This window comes from Dromiciops gliroides, chromosome 1 (assembly GCF_019393635.1).
Source record: "Dromiciops gliroides isolate mDroGli1 chromosome 1, mDroGli1.pri, whole genome shotgun sequence".
Taxonomy (NCBI): Eukaryota; Metazoa; Chordata; class Mammalia; order Microbiotheria; family Microbiotheriidae; genus Dromiciops; species Dromiciops gliroides.
In genome coordinates, this window is record NC_057861.1 from 616204919 (window position 1) to 616225429 (window position 20511).

The 20511-nt window shown below is 36.3% G+C and overlaps 1 protein-coding gene across 2 annotated transcripts in view; it reads right to left on the minus strand.

The window, feature by feature from the left end:
* Positions 1–20511, minus strand: part of CTNNAL1 (catenin alpha like 1) — a 97101-nt gene that overhangs the window by 23546 nt on the left and 53044 nt on the right. For both annotated transcript variants that reach the window (XM_043983052.1, XM_043983043.1), the window contains exons 4-11: positions 17731–17850; positions 15331–15420; positions 14631–14801; positions 9356–9556; positions 8313–8399; positions 4434–4592; positions 3856–3948; positions 772–922 (exon numbers count right to left, since the gene is read on the minus strand). In XM_043983052.1, coding sequence (XP_043838987.1) covers positions 772–922; positions 3856–3948; positions 4434–4592; positions 8313–8399; positions 9356–9556; positions 14631–14801; positions 15331–15420; positions 17731–17850 — 1072 coding nt within the window. The remainder of the gene's footprint in view (positions 1–771; positions 923–3855; positions 3949–4433; positions 4593–8312; positions 8400–9355; positions 9557–14630; positions 14802–15330; positions 15421–17730; positions 17851–20511) is intronic.

The following is a 20511-nucleotide window of genomic DNA, read 5'->3' on the forward strand; positions in this document are numbered from 1 at the left end:
ATAAGTGATATAATTAAGCTATATGAAACAGGTTTTCTTGTAAGAAATAACATGACTAAAACTACAATTAGATTTTTTTCTGATAGCAAGTATAACAAAACTCACTACTAATGAAAAATAAGCTTTCAGATGAAATTAAAATGAAGAATCAAAATAATTTATTACTTTCTATCTTATGGTGCTGTTCTATATGTTGTAAAAATACCAATAAACTTACCAACCACAGGAAATATTCCAAGGTTGTGTAGTCATCAGGTAAAGAGATTCCATCCAAGAGGAAGGACAGCAGTTCAAAAATCAAATAGCTACATTCACTACATTATGAAGTGTCTAAAATCCAAGCTAATAGCACTAAATAACGCATGGGAGGGGTTCCAAGAATAAAGGATAGTTATAAGAGAAAATTGGTACAGTTGAATTTTAATGATAAAGTGAAATATTAAATTTAACAAGTTCTACAATACTAGTCAAGTAATAAAATAAAATTTCTATTCAGTTATGCTTATGAAGATTTCAACTGCTTAAATACTAGATAAATAATGATTGGGGTAAACAAAAATTACAGATAATGCTATCATTTCTCATCAGTCATACCATAGTTGATTTAACAAAGATAAAAATAATTCTAATCTATAACTTCTGAAAATTTACATATTTTAGTTTAAGAGTTAACCTGAGTGACAGAATTCATTTCATATCTGATGAAGCTTAAAACAAAAATTATAAACTTAGAATTGAAAATTTAAACATGTTACCAGCATTCTGACTTACCTCGTTTTCCTTCAAATACATCATTTATTTCTCTTAGTAATGCTGACATGTCACTAATCTGAGATTCCCAAGCTTCACAAAACACATCTAGATTTTCTTTAGCAATCTTGCTGGATGGATGTAGTGTCAAAGTTTCAGCAGCTGAAATTATCTGAAGATATGTAAGTGAATTTCAAAAAGTTTTTTCTCTTTCTCAGGTTCCATCTCTTCTTAATTACTACAAACATGATCAGGTCTCCCTCAGACTCCCCAAACGTTTACTTGATCCTGCCATCCTCTCAAACTATAATCCTTTTTTCTTTCCTTTTCATTATCAAAACTCTTGACTCAGGGGCAGCTAGGTGGCACAGTGGATAGAGCACCAGCCCTGGAGTCAGGAGTACCTGAGTTCAAATCTGGCCTCAGACACTTAACACTTACTAGCTGTGTGACCCTGGGCAAGTCACTTAACCCCAATTGCCTCACTAAAAAAAAAAACCCACTCTTGACTCAGTCCTTTAAATACACTCCCTCAGATTTCTTTTATCCACCACTGTATGGAAATTTTTGTCTCAAAGGTTGCCAGTGGCTTCTCACTTGCTAAATCCAATAGTATTTCCTCAGTCCTCATTCTTATTGACCTCTAATGCAACTCTTCACACTGCTAACCAGCCTCAACTCCAGAAAACTATTTTCTCTCTTTGCTTCCATGATAGTCATTTCTCTTGGTTCTCCTATCAGTACACGTGCTCCTTCTTTGCAGGCTCATACTCTGTTTTTCACCCTTAGACATTCCCCAGGTTTCTAGTCTGGGCCCTTTTCTTATTTTGTACTTTTTTCCTTGTTGATCTCATTAACTTCCATGGCTTCAATTCTACCTCCACAATACACCATCCATTTACATTCATTCCTCCATTCATATAGTTACTACTGTTGTTGAAGCCCTAATCCTTTCTCACCAGGATAGCCTCCCAATTAGCCTTCCTGAGATCCAATGTTCCCCCCTCTCCAATTTGTCCTTCATATAGCTGCCAAAATAATCTTCCTAAAGCACAGATTTGACTATGTTACTTTCTTGCTCAAAAACTTTCAGTGGTTTCTTATCACCTTTAGGATAAAATACTAATTCCCCAGTCTTATATTTAAGGTCTTCCACAATCTGGCTCCAATCTACATTTTTGGCCTTATTTCACAGTACTCCCTTTCATGCATTCCATGTGCTAGGCAAACTGGACTTTCTGAATTTAAAATTCTACCTCCCACCTCTGTATATCTTTATATAGGCTGTTCTCCATATTGGAAATGTACTTCTTCCTCATCTTGACCTTTCAGAACCCTTATCTTCTTTCAAGTGTCAACTAAGTTGACGTGCTACCTCTCTGAAACTTTCTCTGAGTCTCCTCAGTTGGGAGTGCTCTATCCCCTCTTAAACTATCTTGTATTGACTTTATGGTGTGTCCTTTCCAGTATAATATGCTTTTGTGGGGCAGGGGCTTTTTTGTATGTCTTAATATTCCCAGCACATAGCACAGTGCTTCACAAACATCAGGGACTAAATAAAATTTGTGGAACTAAAATGAGTATTTTCAATGTACTCAAATATTATAGTAACCTAAGGCTTAAATTGAATGGAATGTCTGAAGCAACTGAAGTAGGAAGGAATAAGAAATAGCTCAGATCCAAACAATACCTCCCTGTAAATGCCATTAATCTTGAAATACTGCTACTTAAAACAAAAATAGATTTAAAAAAACCAAAGGTTAGTATCTGGATAGACTGTTTAAAAAGTGGAAAACATTTTTGCCTGAGAATGACCCTGGGGTTTTAGGGGTGCTTGTTCGATAAGAAGAGATGACATCCCAGGTAGGTTGACGTATACCCTTTCATTGCATCCCAACTCAGCATTCAGCCTGTAAGGAGTGGTCTTACAGAAGTTGATGGAAATTTATGCGTATATGTTGTGATATATGATTTATTTTTTTTAGTGAGGCAGTTGGGATTAAGTGACTTGCCCAGAATCACACAGCTAGTAAGTGTTAAGTGTCTGAGGCCGGATTTGAACTCAGGTACTCCTGACTCCAGGGCCGGTGCTCTATCCACTGCGCCACCTAGCTGCCCCGATACATGATTTTTTAAAAAAGCCTTCCTTGGGTCATGGGTAAAGGAAAGAACACAGGGGCTTTATATGACTGTGAATTTAGGGAGAGGTAGTGGAATGAATACTCAGGCTAAATTATATCCTTTGCCTGTGTTGAAATACCTACTTTCCCTATGCTACCCTAATGGACGTTTAGAGCTACACCCTGGCTGATTATCTTCAAGGTGGCATCTAGTTGAAATAATTGCATGGCAGTCATAATTATCAAAGCCCTTACAAAAAGAGTGTTCCTGTTTTGGGGCTCTAAAATTTGGAAATAATTTCATCAAGTGTAAAGTTATATTATGTGACTTCAGTACTCTGTAGTGGGCACTTCTTGCTGTTTTAAAGCTTACTTCCCATTACAATGAAAATTTAACAATCACAAAGCTATTGCAGTGTCTTATGATGGGTAAGTCATTCAGTCTCTCAGTGACCCAAGAATCTTTGAATGAGTTGCTAATCTTTTCTTTTTCTTTTATTCCCAAGGCTTAGCACTGTGCCTGACCTATAGTAAGTAAATTTTTACTCTTTGACTGATTAATCATATTATATAAAAATGACAATGAAAATTATATGTTGAGATTTCATGACAAGATAACTTTGTTTTACAGCTTAGAACAATGTGAAGGGGCAGGGTCTCTAAGTTAATTTGACAAAACCAGAAAGTGTTTTTAAATTAAGACCTCATTTAAAAACAGCAATCTCAAATTTTGCACATGAAGAACAGTTAGCCAGCTGATAGATATCAAAGTCATACCCATGCAAACGGTGACAGAATAATCCCATAGTTTTTGTGTTTGAAAATAAAATATTTCCCAGTTACTCTGAACTTAGACAGATAACATCTAAAATTTCCCTCCTTCAGGCAAATATTCTTAACTTGCTTGGCATGAAAATTTAAGACTAAACTTTTGCTTTCTAGAAAAATGTTATTTAGGAAAAAAAAAAACTAATGGCAATCATACCTGTTGACCAGTAACCTGAAATGTCTCTTCTGCATGCATACAAGTAATTTCAAGAGGTTCTGTCCCCGATATATGTCTCAACAATCGACAAGTCTAAAAAACAACAACATTTCTGTAGTTTAATTTACAAATTCACATTTCAAATGGGGATTAGGGCTAGAATTGTGAGGATCTGGTTCAATTAAGTATAAGTAAAAAATAAAAGATCACATATATGAAACTTATAAAACATTATAAAAACAAGTTCATGGCTGTGTTCCAGACAGTTGAGGTTGTTGGAATTCTTCTTTGGGGGGGGGGGAGTGGCAGGCGGGGAATGAAGGTCAGGTGACTTGCCCAGGGTGTCACAGCTAGTAAGTATCAAGTGTCTGAGGCCGGATTTGAATTCAGGTCCTCCTGAATCCAGGGCCGGTGCTTTATCCACTGCACCACCTAGCTGCCCCCTTAGGTTGTTGGAATTCTTACCATAAAAAGACACTACAGTAATAAATGATACTGAATTTTAAAATGTGTTTTTTTTCTAGTCCCTGAGGACAAAATGACAGAAGGTAAAGTTAAAAAATAATACAGGAACTCACCTCAGTAAGCTGTTCTTTCTGTTCAGATAGTTTACAGGTATATTCTGCCAAAGCTTCTAAGTTTCCTTCTACTCCAGTAATTTTTAATGCTTTCAAAATCGCATGATCCGCATGGTGCTTTAGAAGATCTGTTGCAAGCAGTGTTGCTGCATTGTGGAGCTTCGTTTGTTGGAATAATAGTGAGAGACAGACAGACTAGTAAGGCTCACTGACCATTCATTAATATATTTTTTTTTTTTTTGCAGGGCAATGGGGTTTAAGTGACTTGCCCAGGGCCGCACAGCTAGTAAGTGTCAAGTGTCTGAGGCCGGATTTGAACTCAGGTACTCCTGAATCCAGGGCCGGCACTTTATCCACTGTACCACCTAGCCGCCCCCTTCATTAATATTTTTAAAACCAAATATATTAATTTTTTCCATTGCACCACCTAGATTTCAGAGAAGCTATGTAGAGAAATTGGTAAAGTGGCATCTTCTGGTAAAACTTCCATTTTATTTCCAATGAGCCCTTTCTTACATGGTTCACCTTCCAGCCAAAACACTGCCACACCTGTCAGAGTGCTTGAGGAATGTGTCCTGAAGGATGCAATTGTTAAGAACAGACAAGAATCCAAAAAGGACGGTGGCCAAAGGCCACCTAGGAGCCTTTTCACAATCTAAGGAGAGCCAATAGGAGAGGAGAGTTAACACGTTCTTTTGCTTCTCTTGGAAGAAATGATGATTGTCCATAAGACCCAGAGGGGTATTTTACCAGTGATAGAGGACTATTTACCTCTACTTTTCTCAGTGAAAAGGATGAACCACAAGGGATGGTCCAATTAGGGAACAGGCAAGGATTGGGATGAATGAGGGAAGGATATATTGGGAAATGACTGATATAAAAAACATAAAGCATCAGTGAAACTTTCCTTAAACAAAGTTAATGCAAGATTTTGATTAGACCCCAAGTTGAGATTTTTTTCAGGGAATGCATTTATGATTTCATTGGTGTAAGGCACTCCCAGGAAGGTATAAACTGCCTCTACAAAGCAAATCTGGAACTTTTCTGCAACCTATAATCTTAGTTTCTTGAGGGCACTGAGTAGCTAAATGATTTGTCCAAGCTCATGGAGCCATTATATGTTAGAGGAAGGATTTGAAACCTATTCTTCCTGAGAACCAGTAAAAGTCTCATTTGGGTCAGAAGTCTCAGTTCAAGTCTGTAAGTGACTGAACTGAAAGCTGCAGGGGTTTTAACATTTGCTAAAGGAAGCTAGACAATGCTTTCCCCACTGTGCTGTGCTGGCTTCATTAGGCTTATTTTTTAAACAGTTTAAATTTTCATAAGTTTTAGAACTGGAAGGGGGCTTAGAGATGATCTAATACGACCCTTCCATTTTAAATATGTGAAAACCAAGACCCCAAAATAGTACCTGATTTGCCTAAGATCATGAAGGTGGTAGTTTTCCAAAGTATCATTATGAACCCCTTTCCTCTAACATTTTCCACTCCCCTGTACTGCCTCTCCAGTGCTATGTTGCAGACTTTTTTCAGGAAATTAAATGCGGTTTATATCCTTTGAGATTGCTTGTAAACTATTAATTCAGCCACATTGTGGGCTAGATTATATTAATTTAATAAGCTTGATCCTTTTCTGACCTTCCCCCAATAAACTGCAAGACAAATCCAAATGGTTTCTTTATTTTTAATATATATCATTCTATATGTTTTTAATTTCATAAAATATGAATTATTTATACTTTAATATATAATCTTAGAGGTAGGAGGATTTTGAGAGGCCATCAATGAATCATTTATTCATTAAGGGACAACTATGAACCAGGCATGGTACTAGACACTGGGGATACAAATATAGGCCACCTAGTTCAAACTGTACCTGAACAGTATTTCCTCTCTACAATGTTTCCAATGAGGGGTTACCTAGCTTGCACTTGAATATTAGTAATAAATGACTATAATGCCTTAAAGTTTATGCATCTCATTTGAGCTTCACAAAAACTTCATTAAGTATTACTATAGTAATTATTATCCTTATTTTAAGGTAAAGAAATTAAGTTCAGAGAGGTTAAGTGACTTGCCCAGGATCATGCAGCAAATAAAGATTAGAAGTGGGATTCAAATGGAGCTTTTTCTGACTCCATATAGAACATTCTCTATATGATACTACATTTTTTCTAGTAAAAGGTCTCCAATGAGAAGCAGCCCACTAAGCCAAGCTCCAAAGAAGGTCAGTGTTCTAATTGCTGGGAAGCTTCTCCTTATCTTGCCTTACAATTTACCTTACAATTTCCACCCCCTGTTCCTAGTTCTGCTCTATAGGACCAAGCAGAACAAATCTAATCCTTCTTCCTAACTCATCCCTTCTCTAGATTAAATTTCCCTAATTCCTCAGTCAACCAGTCCTCATATGGCATGATCTTGAGGTCCTTCACCATTTTGGTCGCCCCAATCTGGGTGTACTCCACCTTGTTGATGTCCTTCATAAAACGTGATGCCTACAATTGAACACAGTGCTCCAGCTTACTCGGAATATGGTAAAGTACAGCAAAGCTATCACCTCACAAGCCTTTAGCTACTATGCCTTTCTTAAGACAGCTCAAAGACTGCATTAGCTTTTTTTATGATCACATCACATTGTTGATTCATATTGAGTTTATAATTCACTAGTCCCCCCCCCATCTTTTCCACATGAACTTTTCCCCTATTTTGTATTTGTGAAGTTGATTTTTTTAATTCAAGTATATGGTTTTTACATCTATCCCTATTAAGTTTCATCAATAGATATTGCCCATCATTCTAGCTTATGAACAACATTTTAGAACCTGAATCTGTGAACCAACATGTGAGTTACACGGAGTTTTTAACTTGGGGTTGGAACACAGATTTGGGGGGGTGGGTTGGGAACTCAGAACTTTTTAAGTTTGATAACTGTTTTTCAATAAAACCATCTTTTTAATAATACATTCTAGAATTCTGATAGGAGTAGGATTTAAGTTCACTTGTTTATAGTCTGTGGGCTTTAATCTCTTCCTTTTTTCCTCTTAAGACATTTACCCTTCACCAGTCCTATAACACCTTTCTCATTCTACATGACCTTTAATAGATCACTGACAGTGGCTCAGAAATCATATGATACTTTTTTCAGTATCCTGGATGTAGTTTAGCTGAACTTGGTTAACTTAAATTTATTGAAGCTCTGGATTCTTCATCTATAAAATGGGAAGAATAAAAGTATTTATTCCAAAGGGAGGTTGTGAGAAACAAATGTAATCTAAGCTTCTGTTTTCTCTAAGAACAATAATCTTTGGACTAGGAGTTGAAACCCACAGTAAAAAGTAATAATAGTTGACTTTTCCATATATAGTGCACTAAAGTTTGCAAATCATTTTATACAAGTCATTATTTCATTGCTCCTTACAACAACCTATGAGGAAGGTGCTACATCATTCCCATTTAACAGATAATGAACCTAAGGATTTGTACAGTAGACTGTTTGCACAGTAGATTCTTGTTCAGATAGGAGTTGTTCTAGAATTCAGAAGTGTCAGACTTGCCAGAGCAAAACTCCAGAGTGAAGGACCAGATTAAAACATGAATGGGAAATGTTTAACAAAATAAACAAAAATAAACACAATGTAGATGTTAATTTGTGGTTTTCTAAGTCACTATGAATGCTTCAGGGATGTTTCTATTTGAGTTAGAGAACATAGGCTTAGATGACTTCACAGGTCCTTTCTAACTGAGATTCTAAGGTTTTATTATTCTTTTTTTTTGTAAAACAACTTAAAAGCCACTTAAATTTGTAGTACATACTGCTATTTAGCATATACCTACACGAATGAACAATTAGATTAGAGGTTAGATTTCAAACTATACTTACCTCTCTTTTAAATTCATTCATGCTCTGGCTTATTTTTAATATAGCTAGTTCCAGATCTTCCATAATATTCTTTGTCTTCTTGTTTTGCTAAAATGAAAAAATGTATTCCTATTATCCCTTTAAACCAATAATAATTCTAGTTCTATGAAATTTAATTTTAGGTTGGAATTTTTAAATGTTAGAATTTAGTGAGTTATGTTACAAAGTTGCTATGGAGTTGGGTTTTTTTAAGTTTAAAAGCTTATCATTCTTCAAATTTCCAATGTTAAAACTTAAAATGTACAAAGCCAAACTCATTTTCCCTCTGAAATTAGTTTTTCCACCTGGCTGCTCTATTTATATTAATGGCATCACCATCTACCATTATTCCAGTCACCCAGGCTCAAAACCTAAAAGTAATCTGACTTTTTTACACTTCATGACTCTCCAAATTTATTCATTTACCAAATCCTGCCAGTTTTATTTCTTCAGTATCTTTCCCATATATTCTCTTCTATTTCCACTATCACCAACCAAAATTTAGGTCCTCATTTGTAACTGCACTATTGTAATTCTCTGACTGATATCCCTGCTTACTCTCTCCCCCAACTGTAGTTATCCATCCAATCCACTGCCACCATATTAATCTTTTTAAAGCATACCTCTTCTGTTATTCTCCTGTTTACATTATCAACCCTTTGTTTATAAACTCCTTTAATAAACACAGGAATACAGTGAAAAGAGCATTGACTTAGGAGTCAAGAGGCCTGGGTTTAAGTAACAGCTTCAAACAAGAACAGGGTGTTCCAAAAATCTTAGTGCAGTTTTAAGGTTTAAAGGAAACAGTATTTCCTAAGAGTCTCCCATGACTTCATCAAGTACAGGATATGTCAAATTAACCTCATTTTCTAGACCACTAAGGATCATTTCTGAGGATATAAACCTTCTAGTCTCACTATGGGGTCCAAACCTGCAGTCCTGTAATGAAGTTTAACTTCCCCATGATCTAATACTTAAGGGGGGAATTGTTATATAGATTTTATTTTAATACAAAAAATTCTTACTGCTTGCATCCACACTGAAACCAGGTGCTGCAATTCAATTTTAATTTGGTTTGATAGCTCCAAGATGTGTTCTCTGTGATCATGGCTGGTGTAGGCAGAATCAGTAAAATCCTCTGTATGTTCCAAGATAACTTTCAACATTGTTGAAAGATTTTCCTTGGACTGAAAATAAAGATTCTCTCGAAGAGCTTCAATAGTCATCTGAAAAGTAGAATTTATACATAATATTAATCTTATGTAAATTAATACACAAATAAATTTTATATATATAGGCACAAAACAAAATGGGTTAAGTTTTATTTCCATATTTTATGTGATTGAACACAACATTATCCAATTATACTCAACCCATTATATAGTTTATTATGAATTTATTATAAGCATAAATATATTATAAATTATAAATATTATAAATATAGTATACACGTATAAATTATTTTATTATATATCACATCTTCTAATGAGTGTTCCAGACTTTTTTCCTTCTCAAGACCCCAATTCTACCTTTTCCTCCAAAGATTCAGCAGATGAATTAATATCCTACTTGAACTTTTCTAGCTCCCCATCTCCATTACTCTGAATTCTTTATATGTACAGTATTCCTTTTTTTCTTCCTCCTAGTCTCAGAGGAAAAATGGTGCTTTTCCTAATCTAAGCTAACATATCCATCCTTCATGTCATCCTCAGGACATCTATCATATCCTCTGGTACCTTGTTGTATCAGTCATCTTATGGCAGTGTATCACACAGGATACTGGACTTCCTAATTCTAATCTCACCTCAGATACTTGCTATCTGTGTGACCCTCATTTATAATTTAACCTCTCTGGGCCTTGGTATCATCATCCTATTCTCTGTCTTCTAATTCATCCCTCATATTACTAGCAGAAAAATCTTCTCTATGCATAGCCATAGTCACAGTAGCTCTTCTCTGATCAATAGTAAAGCATATTCTTCTTTGCTTAATGATCAAGAACCACAAGAAACTAGCATGTTCCTACTTCTCCAGCTTTGTGTTATGTTATTGCCCTACATACATAGTAGTTTCTAACCAAAATGTTCCCATAGGGAACTATGCCTATAATTTCCTTCTTCCCTCTCATTATTTGTTGAATCATTACCCAGAATTCTCATACCCCAAACTTAATATCACCTTGGCCAGGAGGCTGTTCTGATACCTTCAGTCTACTTTTTCCTTTTTCCTCCTCCCACCTCACATAGCTCTTTATCTTACACAGTTCTGATGCATGTAAATACCATTTTATATTATCACAGCCAATGTATCATATCTCCTTAATAGACTTTAAGCTTCATGAGGTTAATCCAAACTTTTAATCTTCCTTAGGACTTAATATAGTGTAGTAGGTATCCTTAATAAGTGTTGACTGAATTTATTAAATAACACAGATATTCATTATGTGAAAGACATTGTGGGAGTGGTTAGAAACCTGGCTTTGGAATCAGAAAGACCTGGATTTAAGTCCCACCTTTGATATGTACTGACTATATGACTCTATATGAGACACTGAACCTTTAACTCAGTGCTCCAGGCAATTCTTTCAGACTGTAAGTCTTCTTAAAGAAAAGAGGCTAACTTGCATTGATTCAAAGGAATTTCCTTAACTGGGAGTCCCCTGTATCAATGAAATCACAGATCCAGTTCTTATACCTATTTATCATGTTATTTGCTCTGTTGTGAATAGTGGGAATATAGACAAGGTAAATTAGTCTTTGCTCTCGAAGAGCTTACAATATAGTAAGGTTCATAAGAGTGAATGAAATAACTATAAATGTAATGGGAGGTAGCATAGACTAGTGGAAAGAACACAGAATTTAGAATTAGAACATTTAGGTTTCAGTCTCACTTCTGCTGTTTACTAGCTATGTGACACTGGAAAATACTTTTAACTTTTTCGAATTTCAGTTTTCTGTAAAACAGTAATAATATTATTTAAATGACCCTTTACATAGGGTTATATCAAGGATCCAAAGAGATAATATATGTAAATTATTTTGTCACTACAAAGTTTTATATAAATGTAAGTTGTTATTATAATGATACAAAGCTATTATCTTGTTTTATTCCAGTGAACAAAATGAGGAACAACTGGTAGAAGTTTTGTGGAAAAGATTTTGGCTTAACACAAGGAAGAACTTCCTCAAGATTATGGTTATCTAATAGCAGAAGAGGCTGCCTTGAAAATAATGAGAGTAATTAATTCCACATCACTGGATGTGTTTAAGCAGTAGATAGCTGACTGTCGGGGACAGATTATATTGGAGGCTAGACAAGTTGGTCTCTAAAGTCTCTTTCAATTCTAGAATTTTATAACTACTGGTAGAATGTGAGTCCAGAGGGAGGAGAGATCAATATGGGCTAATGGAGAAGGTTCCATAGATGAAATGGAACCTGAGCTGGGCCTTGAAGGATTTGTAGGATAAACTAGGAGGTGTTAAGGGATAGTACAGGCAAAGGACTGTGAGACACAATGGAAGTCGAAATGTGAATATTATATATGTGAGAGATAGAGGGGAAATCGATCTGATTAAAGCACTGAGTATATTAAGAGAAGCACAGAAAAATTGGAGTAAAACCCAATTATGGAAGAACTTTACAGCCAGATGGAAGAGTCTGGGTTTGATATAACGGGAAATAGGAAATCATAGTTAACCTTCAATGGAAGGCAATATCCAGGATATTTACTTATCCTTGAATATCTTTGTTAAGCTTAATATATTACCTGGATAATAAATAATTAGAACAGGGGCAGCTAGATGGCACAGTGGATAGAGCACCAGCCCTGGAGTCAGGAGTACCTGAGTTCAAATCTGGTCTCAGACACTTAACACTTACTAGCTGTGTGACCCTAGGCAAGTCACTTAACCCCAATTGCCTCACTAAAAAAAAAAAAAAAGAATAAAAAAAAAAAGAAAAGAAATAAATAATTAGAACAAAAAGAAAACCTGCCTAGACCCACTTAAGATTAAACTCTTTAAATGAGGTAAAAATAAGAACAGGTTTGGAAATTGTATATAGTAAAATAAAACATTACAAATGTGTTTCAATGTGAAGAAGTTAATGTGCTGATGGTAATAACAGTGTCCATCATCTATGAAATGATGGTAACCTATTATTAGTATGGCCTGTGCTTGGACTGGAATTATTCATCCAGTGGAAGAGACTGATTTGTACTAAGTTTCCCATGCCAGTAAATGTTGGTGAGTCTTTGTGACCAACAACAAAAACAGCTAACAGGAGAAAAGATATGGTCATATAAATAAAGCAAGACTTGCCCATTTTTGAAGTTGGAATCTTGGTTTATTAGTACCATAAGGGAAAGGCTGTGCTAATACCAGACCTTGAGAGTTTGAAGTCAGTCTTATTGTGGTCAACATTCTTCCATTAAAATCCAAGAGAGTATTTCCTGATCTGGATCTAACCTGGTTATGTAGAGATATACAAATGCACACACACATCCTTATGTCCTTTGTGATGGCAGATGATGATTGGGGGGGGGGTTGTTTGTTTGTTTGTTTTAATTTTATCTTATTTTTGAGGCAATTGGGGTTAAGTGACTTGCCCAGGGTCACACAGCTAATTAAGTGTTAAGTGTCTGAGGCCAGATTTGAACTCAGGTCCTCCTGAATCCAGGGCCGGTGCTCTATCCACTGCGCCACCTAGCTGCCCTGATGATTAGGTTTTAATTTTACACTCCTTGAAAAAATACAAATTCCTTTCTTGAGACCATGCTCACCAAAGCAATTAACTGATTTTTTTTTTTTTTTGCTGTTGAGATATTTACACTTTTATTTTAAGTGAAAAAAAAAATTATACTTCAATTTGCACTCAAAGTCAGTTCTCTCTCTAGAGGAAGATAGGATTTTTTATCACAAGTCCTGTGGAATTGTCTTGGATGATTATATTTCTAAAAATAGCTAAGTCTTTCATAGTTGATCCTCATGACAATATTGCTGTTACCGTGTACAATGATCTCCTGATTCTGCTCACTTTACTCTGCATCAATTCATGTAGGTCTTCCCAGGTTTTTATGAAACCTTCTCCCTCATAACTTTTTTTTTGGCAGGGTAATGGGGGGTTAAGTGACTTGCCCAGGGTCACACAGCTAGTAAATGTCAAGCGTCTGAGGCCAAATTTGAACTCAGGTCCTCCTGAATCCAGGGCCGGTGCTTTATCCACTGCGCCACCTAGCTGCCCCCATCATAATTTTTTATAACACAATAATATTCCATCAGAATCATATACAACTTGTTCAGTCATCTCCCAATTGATGGGCGTTCCTTCAGTTTTTGCCATCACAAAAAAGAGCTGCTATAAATATTTTTGTACATGTAGGTCCTTTTCCTTTGATCTCTTTGGGATACTGACCTAGTAGTGATATTGCTGAGTCAAAGGGTATACACAGTTTTATAGCCCTTTGGGCTGAGTTAATTGCTCTTTAAAATGGTTGAACCAGTTCACAACTCCACCAACAGTATATCAATGTCTCTATTTTTCTATACCCCCTCCAGCATTTGTCATTTTCCTTTTCTGTAATGTTAGCTGAGGGGGCAGTTAGGTGGCTCAGTGGATAAAGCACAGGCCCTGGATTCAGGAGGATCTGAGTTCAAATCTGGCCTCAGATGCTTGACACTTACTAGCTGTGTGACCCTTGGCAAGTCACTTAACCCTCATTGCCCTCCCCCCCAGAAAAAACCCCCAAACCAAACATTCTGTCATGTTAGCCATTTTGATACTTGATAGATGTGAGGTATTACAGAGTTGTTTTAATTTGCACTTATCTAATCAATAGTGATGTGTGTGGGACAGCTAGGTGGCACAGTGAATAAAGCACAGACCCTAAATTCAGGAGGACCTGAGTTCAAATCTGGCCCCAAACACTTGACCCTTACTAGCTGTGTGACCCTGGGCAAGTCACTTAACCCTCATTGCCCCCCCAAAAAAACAAACAAAAAATTAACTATTGGTACATAATGGGGATAATGGCTTCAAGCAAGAATGAATTCTCTAACAACAGCCATATTACATACATATACATACCTACATATGCACTGCATCAGAGAAATAGAAAGTGAACAACTTTTTGGTCAAAGAGAGAAATTCAGATGTTACTGAGAACCCAGAAATGAGAATATAGTCAATTAAAAACAATGATATTACCTATCTTTGTAAAGCTTCTATACTAAAACATGAACCCATGGAGATTGTTAATAAAATGGAAATGGAAATAAAATTATATTTCTCTTTTATTCTTACCTTAAATTCTTTTATGCCAGCATATATACTGATAGATGATATTTCATTTTCTCCATTTGGTCTACAGTCTGTTACAATTTCAATTACTTGTTCCAAAGCCAGTTTCATTCGGTGAAATACTCCCCCTTTATTTTTACGAGCTGATTCACAATTAGGATGCCTAAGACATGTCTTTTTAAAAAAATGTGAATTTTCTCTTAGGTGAATACTTACATAATATGCAGAAGAATATATCAATTTTGTAATTGATTTCAATATATCTAGTTTTCTAGTAAAATCTCCCTGTAGTGATATGAGGAATTAAAGGATTGATATCAGAACATCAATGTATGCAGCTCATATATTTGGCACATAACAGGTACTCAGTAGACATGTATGTAAAGAGTAAGCATATATAGCAGATAGGGCTTGGAGTTAGAGGTTTTGGATTCAAATCCTCCGATACTTATTGTGTTACCAGTTTCCTGATCTGTAAAATGGGGATAATTACAATTGCACAATATAAGCCAAGGGATTTTAGAAAACAAGGACTTTCCTATGTTTTTCATCTCTTACATTTCTTAGAATAAAGTTGACCTTTCAGAGTACAGTTTTTAAAATGTAAAGTTTTCTAAAAGATATAAAAAGAAAAAACTATGCAAACTACCACTGTTTTAAGTTCTCAATACATAAACATTAAAATCACTAATTTTCATCTTACCTTTGAAGCTGTGAGAAGCATCATAGTACACTTCTCAAGAACTGCCCGAGCTGCTGCCATTTCTGCCTTTTTCTTTTCATCTTTTAAATCCTAAAAATGGAGTGAAAATGAAATTACTCATATTTTTGAATAACAACAGAAACAAATTCAACTCCTGAAAATTTTCTTCACTTAAGAAAAATGACTTAAGGATGTCATAATTAAAGGAAATACAAATTTTTGAAAATTATCAACAGGTCGTGTTCCAAAAGCCTTATTTTTAGTTTGGTTGACTGAAATCTGGAATGTATTTTCCAAATAGAAACAATGTTACAAATACTATAGGGCCAGCCTCCAAGGGCCTATTTAATTACAATACTACTTAAAAGAACTCAAACTAGGATGAACTATGGTGAACAATTTCAGTCCTGGAAAACTCATAAGGACATATATACTTTACTCCCCTGAGGAGAGAGGTAAACCTTAGGAATGAAGAAAAGTGCTCAGATGGTGGTCAGAAGCAGCAATACAAGGATACTCTCAAGGATTTCTCTTAAGAACTTTAGAACCGATTTCATGACATGGGAGACACAGGCACAGGACTGCCCAACATGGAGTGCCCTCATCAGAGAAGGTACTGTGCTCTATGAGCAAAGTAGAATTGAAATAGCTGGAAAGAAATATGAGATGCACTAATTTAGAGAATCCACCCCAAATGTTCACATGGACAACTTGTGCCCAACCTATGGTAGAGCATTCTGAACTCATTGGGTCTGACCAGCCACAGTTGGATACATTGACTCTAACACAGTGATATCATTTTGATCCTTTGAGAATGAAGAACAATAATCAATCAACTTTTATTTGGGCCCAGTCAGTCAACCAGTTCCAAATTAATCAATCCCATCAATAAGTATTTACTAAACACTTAATAAATGCCATGTACTGTGTTAAGCATTGAGAATGCACAGAAGGAACAGAAATTCTCCACTCGCAAGGAGTTTACACTCTAATTAGGGAGATAATAGGAACATATATATGTGTGTACACACAGACATACACACAAGATACACCGAGTTAGATATAAGGTAAACTTAAAGAGGAAAACATTAGCAGCTGGGTAGGGGGAGGGCATGGAGACGACTGAAAATAGTCTTTTTTTTTTTTTTTAGTGAGGCAATTGGGGTTAAGTGACTTGCCCAGGGTCACACAGCTAATAAGTGTTAAGGATCTGAGACCAGATTTCAACTCAGGTACTCCTGACTACAGGGCCGGTGCTCTATCCACTCTAGCTGCCCTGAAAATAGTCTTTCTACAAAAGGTGGTATTTTAGTTGAATACTGAAGGAAATCAACAGTTAAGCAGAGGTAAAAAAGGATAACATTCCAAGTCCAGGGGAACAGCTGTTTCAGTCATGTTGGGATTTTCATGGCAAAGATACTGGAGTGGTTTGCTATTTCCTCCTCCAGCTCATTTTACAGATGAAGAGTCTGAGTCAAAGAGGGTTAAGTGACTTGCCCAGGGTCACACAGCTAATAAGTATGTGAGGCCAGCTTTGAACTCAGGAAGATGAGTTTTCCTGATTCCAGTCCTGGGACTCTATATGTAAGTAAAACCTCATTTGTACCTCTAGTCCATCACCTTTCCATCACCCAGTTCCTCTACTTCTAATTAAAGCTGTTTTCCTTAAGTAGGAGTACTCAACAGAATAAAAACTTTCTCATTCAATTTTTGCTGTTTTTCTAATTATTAATCTTTTCACTGAAAACTAAAATATATGCTAGGCAGCTAGATGGCCCAGTAGACAGAGTCCTGGATCTGGAATCCTGAAAAACCTGAGGCTTCAAATACTTAGTAGTTGTGTGATGACCTTGGGCAATCACTTTACCTCTATCAGATTCAGTTTCCTCATCTATAAAATGAAGATAATATCTATCTCCCAGAGTTGTGAGGATTAAATAAGATAATTTTTATAAAGTGCTTTGCAAACTGTAAAGCATTATATAAATGCTAGCTATTATTATTGTTATTATTAACAATAATAAAAAGCACTCAAAGAATCATCAAATCTTAGTGTAATTGATCAGATCTCACATCTGATCCAATCTATACCTGAAACATGAATTCTTTATTGAATAAATATTTGATGAATGAACAAATTTAAGATGTTTGACATTTTGGATAATATTCTTCAGCCATTTGTGAACTGGCCTAGGTACCTAACAACTATTTTTATACATTCTTATGGGAAAAACAAAACACAGCTATTTATTTGCCTTATCCTGACACTTCCCAAAGACATCTATAAAGGCTTCCAAACAAAGTTTGGACACATAATTTACTTAGAAAAGAACATAATTTCATGTGAAAAATAAATTTTGCTTTTATACTATGAATTTCTAAGACCTAGAAAATACGTACATTTTGTCTGTCTCCAGTTAGGTGTGCAAACTCTACCATTTCATTTCCAAACTGACTGAATATTTGCACAAACTCCTGAAAACTCCTCACACTCTCCAGTTGTTCCATAGTGGCAAGGACCTGTAAAACAACATAATTTTATAATCTTAATAGTAATCAGATTTACTTGTAAAACTCTAGGATTAAATTTTTTAAAAAAATGTTTGTAAAGGAAACAAATCAGGGAAATTCTTGGTCAACTGGGAAGTTTCCTAAATAAACTGATCACATTTGAGGACTGTCGCTTCTGGAAAAAGGCAACTAACAGGAAATAGGATACTTCCAAAGACTGGCTGACTTAAGGTCAGCTCTACCTCTGGATTCTTTAAAATCTTTCAGTCCTGCTTAGCTCTAAATCTGCCACCACCATCCCCAACCTGCACTCACCAGTCAGGTGTCCTGGAGAACTACTCTGGGTTTATGGTACTCTGCAGGTGTACATTACTAAAACTATAGCCCATGAACTCCCACTGAGGTGTTTACCTTTAACATTCAAAGGCCGCAGTTAGCTCAAAGTAATGGCGTTTAAATGACATAGTAAGAAAGTAGTAACAAAATATCTTTCCCATAAACCTGGGGCATATCCCACAAATACACTCAGCATTTTTAGGGAGAGATAACACACACAGAGGTCACAAATAGAAGGACAGACATGTAGGGATCATGTATGGCGAGGGTGCTTGTGGGAAGAGGTATGTACATTGGGAACAGATGTGGCCAAGGCATGTGCAAGGAGGGGAAACTCATGCCTTTGATGCTTCTGGGCACTAATGTCTTCCCTCTGACCTTGGCCTTATAGTTACTTTCAGATGCTGCTCCAATAGTCAGTGTGAGTCAGTGCCTGGTTGTAGTATCCACTTACAGCTTTTGTCTCAGCTAGAATCGTCAGAGGCTTTGTAGCCAAAGGTATCTATCACTGAACCAAAAAACACATGGTGCATTAATCTTTCTGAAATGATAAATTCTGCCTGTGCTTAAATTAACTTTTTCCCAAAATTATGGCCCCTAATACGACTAACTGAAAAAAGGCATGTCTTTTAAATGGGCTCTAATTACACAATCATCCTTCATAAAACTCACTTTATACACTATCAAATGACTATTGTAGAGTAGAAACATACCTATTTGGGTCAGGGAGCTTTTAGAAATAAAAGCTATCATGACATACTACTGAAATCAAGTATACTTCCAAATCATCAGCTAATTAAATATCTTCCAAGAATGGTAGGCCCTGTTTATTTTGGACAGTCTAATTTTATTCTTCCTTATGTCTGAAACCCAAAATGAAAAGGTGCACTGTGAATGGGAAAGGAGAGAACACCTCTCACATGCATAAGGATACAGTATCTACATCTCTCTTGACCTACAGGAGGGAACCAACATTTTCCTCACAAATCCCACAATCTTGCCACAGGATCCATTTGCCACATAATAGTTAATGGGGGGGGGGGGGGAGGAGAAGGTGCATACAAATTTCCCACTTCCCAAAAGGCTACTCTTAAATTAGACAAAGGCATATATTGCCCCAAGATTACCATGACTCCAACTGTCAGTTTTATTACAACAGACAATGACAAGAAACTGGGGATTGTGCTAGCCTGCTAGAACATTTGATAATCCTCCACCTGTCACAATGCACAGAATTAAGAAGCATTCTGAAACATTTATGGCCAGACTAGAGTTCTGTAGTAGCAGCCACAGGCATTGGGGAGAGTCAGTGACAATTTTCTTAAAGCTATAGGAAAAGTCAATCCCTAAAATTCATTACATAGGCACAAAGTTGTCCAGGTCCTCACAGATAAAAGTCTCTCCCTACATTTCCCCACCAACTTCTTTCCTCAGATGGATGATTGGAACAGGATAGAGCAAGGGTATGGATTGGAGGTGGGGAAGGAAAGAACTGAATACTTGTAAAGTTCAGGACAAGAGGCTGTGTTCCTTTGAACTAAGGGCTAGGTTGCTTCCTAGGTCCTTTCCCACCCTAACAATGATGATGATGATGATAAGCCTTAGACTTGTACGTGATTCAAGAACATAAAAAAGAACTTTCATTTTCATTACCTGATCTTCCCAAAAACTTGGCAAGGTACTGAAATCAGGGATGACCTTTCAGTCCTGCTTAACTCTAAATCATATGATTCTAAGAAATCCTGTCTATCTCCAGATGCAGACCATTGAACATAAGGATCCAGACATAAAATATGCCCCTAAAGAAGCTTAAGTTCCACAAAGCTGTGGACTAAAGCAAAATCTAGTCACTTGCCTCAGGGTGATACTACACATTCCTTGGTGAAATTAACCTAGACCTGAAGTTTAAATTGATTCTATAATATTTTTAATTGATCCTATTTACAATTAATTGATTTTTTTCCTATAATTGCCCAAGTCATAGTCTCTGAATTTAGTAAAGAAATTAAGAGGGTCTATATGGAGATCTATATTAGGAGTTCTCCTGTTAATCAATCACAGTTCTATTCTTGCCTCAAGGAAATCTGCTCTCCCTGAGGAATGGGTATGGACACCAGGGAGTCTGGTCTGGTATCTTTACACCATCAAGCTATCCTTCAAGGATGTCTGGTTTGCTATCCAAAGAAGTCTGGTTCATATCTCTGACCTTGCAGGTAGACCCAATTGTTCCTAGGCCCTCCTTCCCAGCTTTCAGCCAATCATATTGTTCCCCACACTTCAACTCTGAAATTAAACATGTTTACCTCAACCCCATGTTGCTGCCAACCCTGTAAC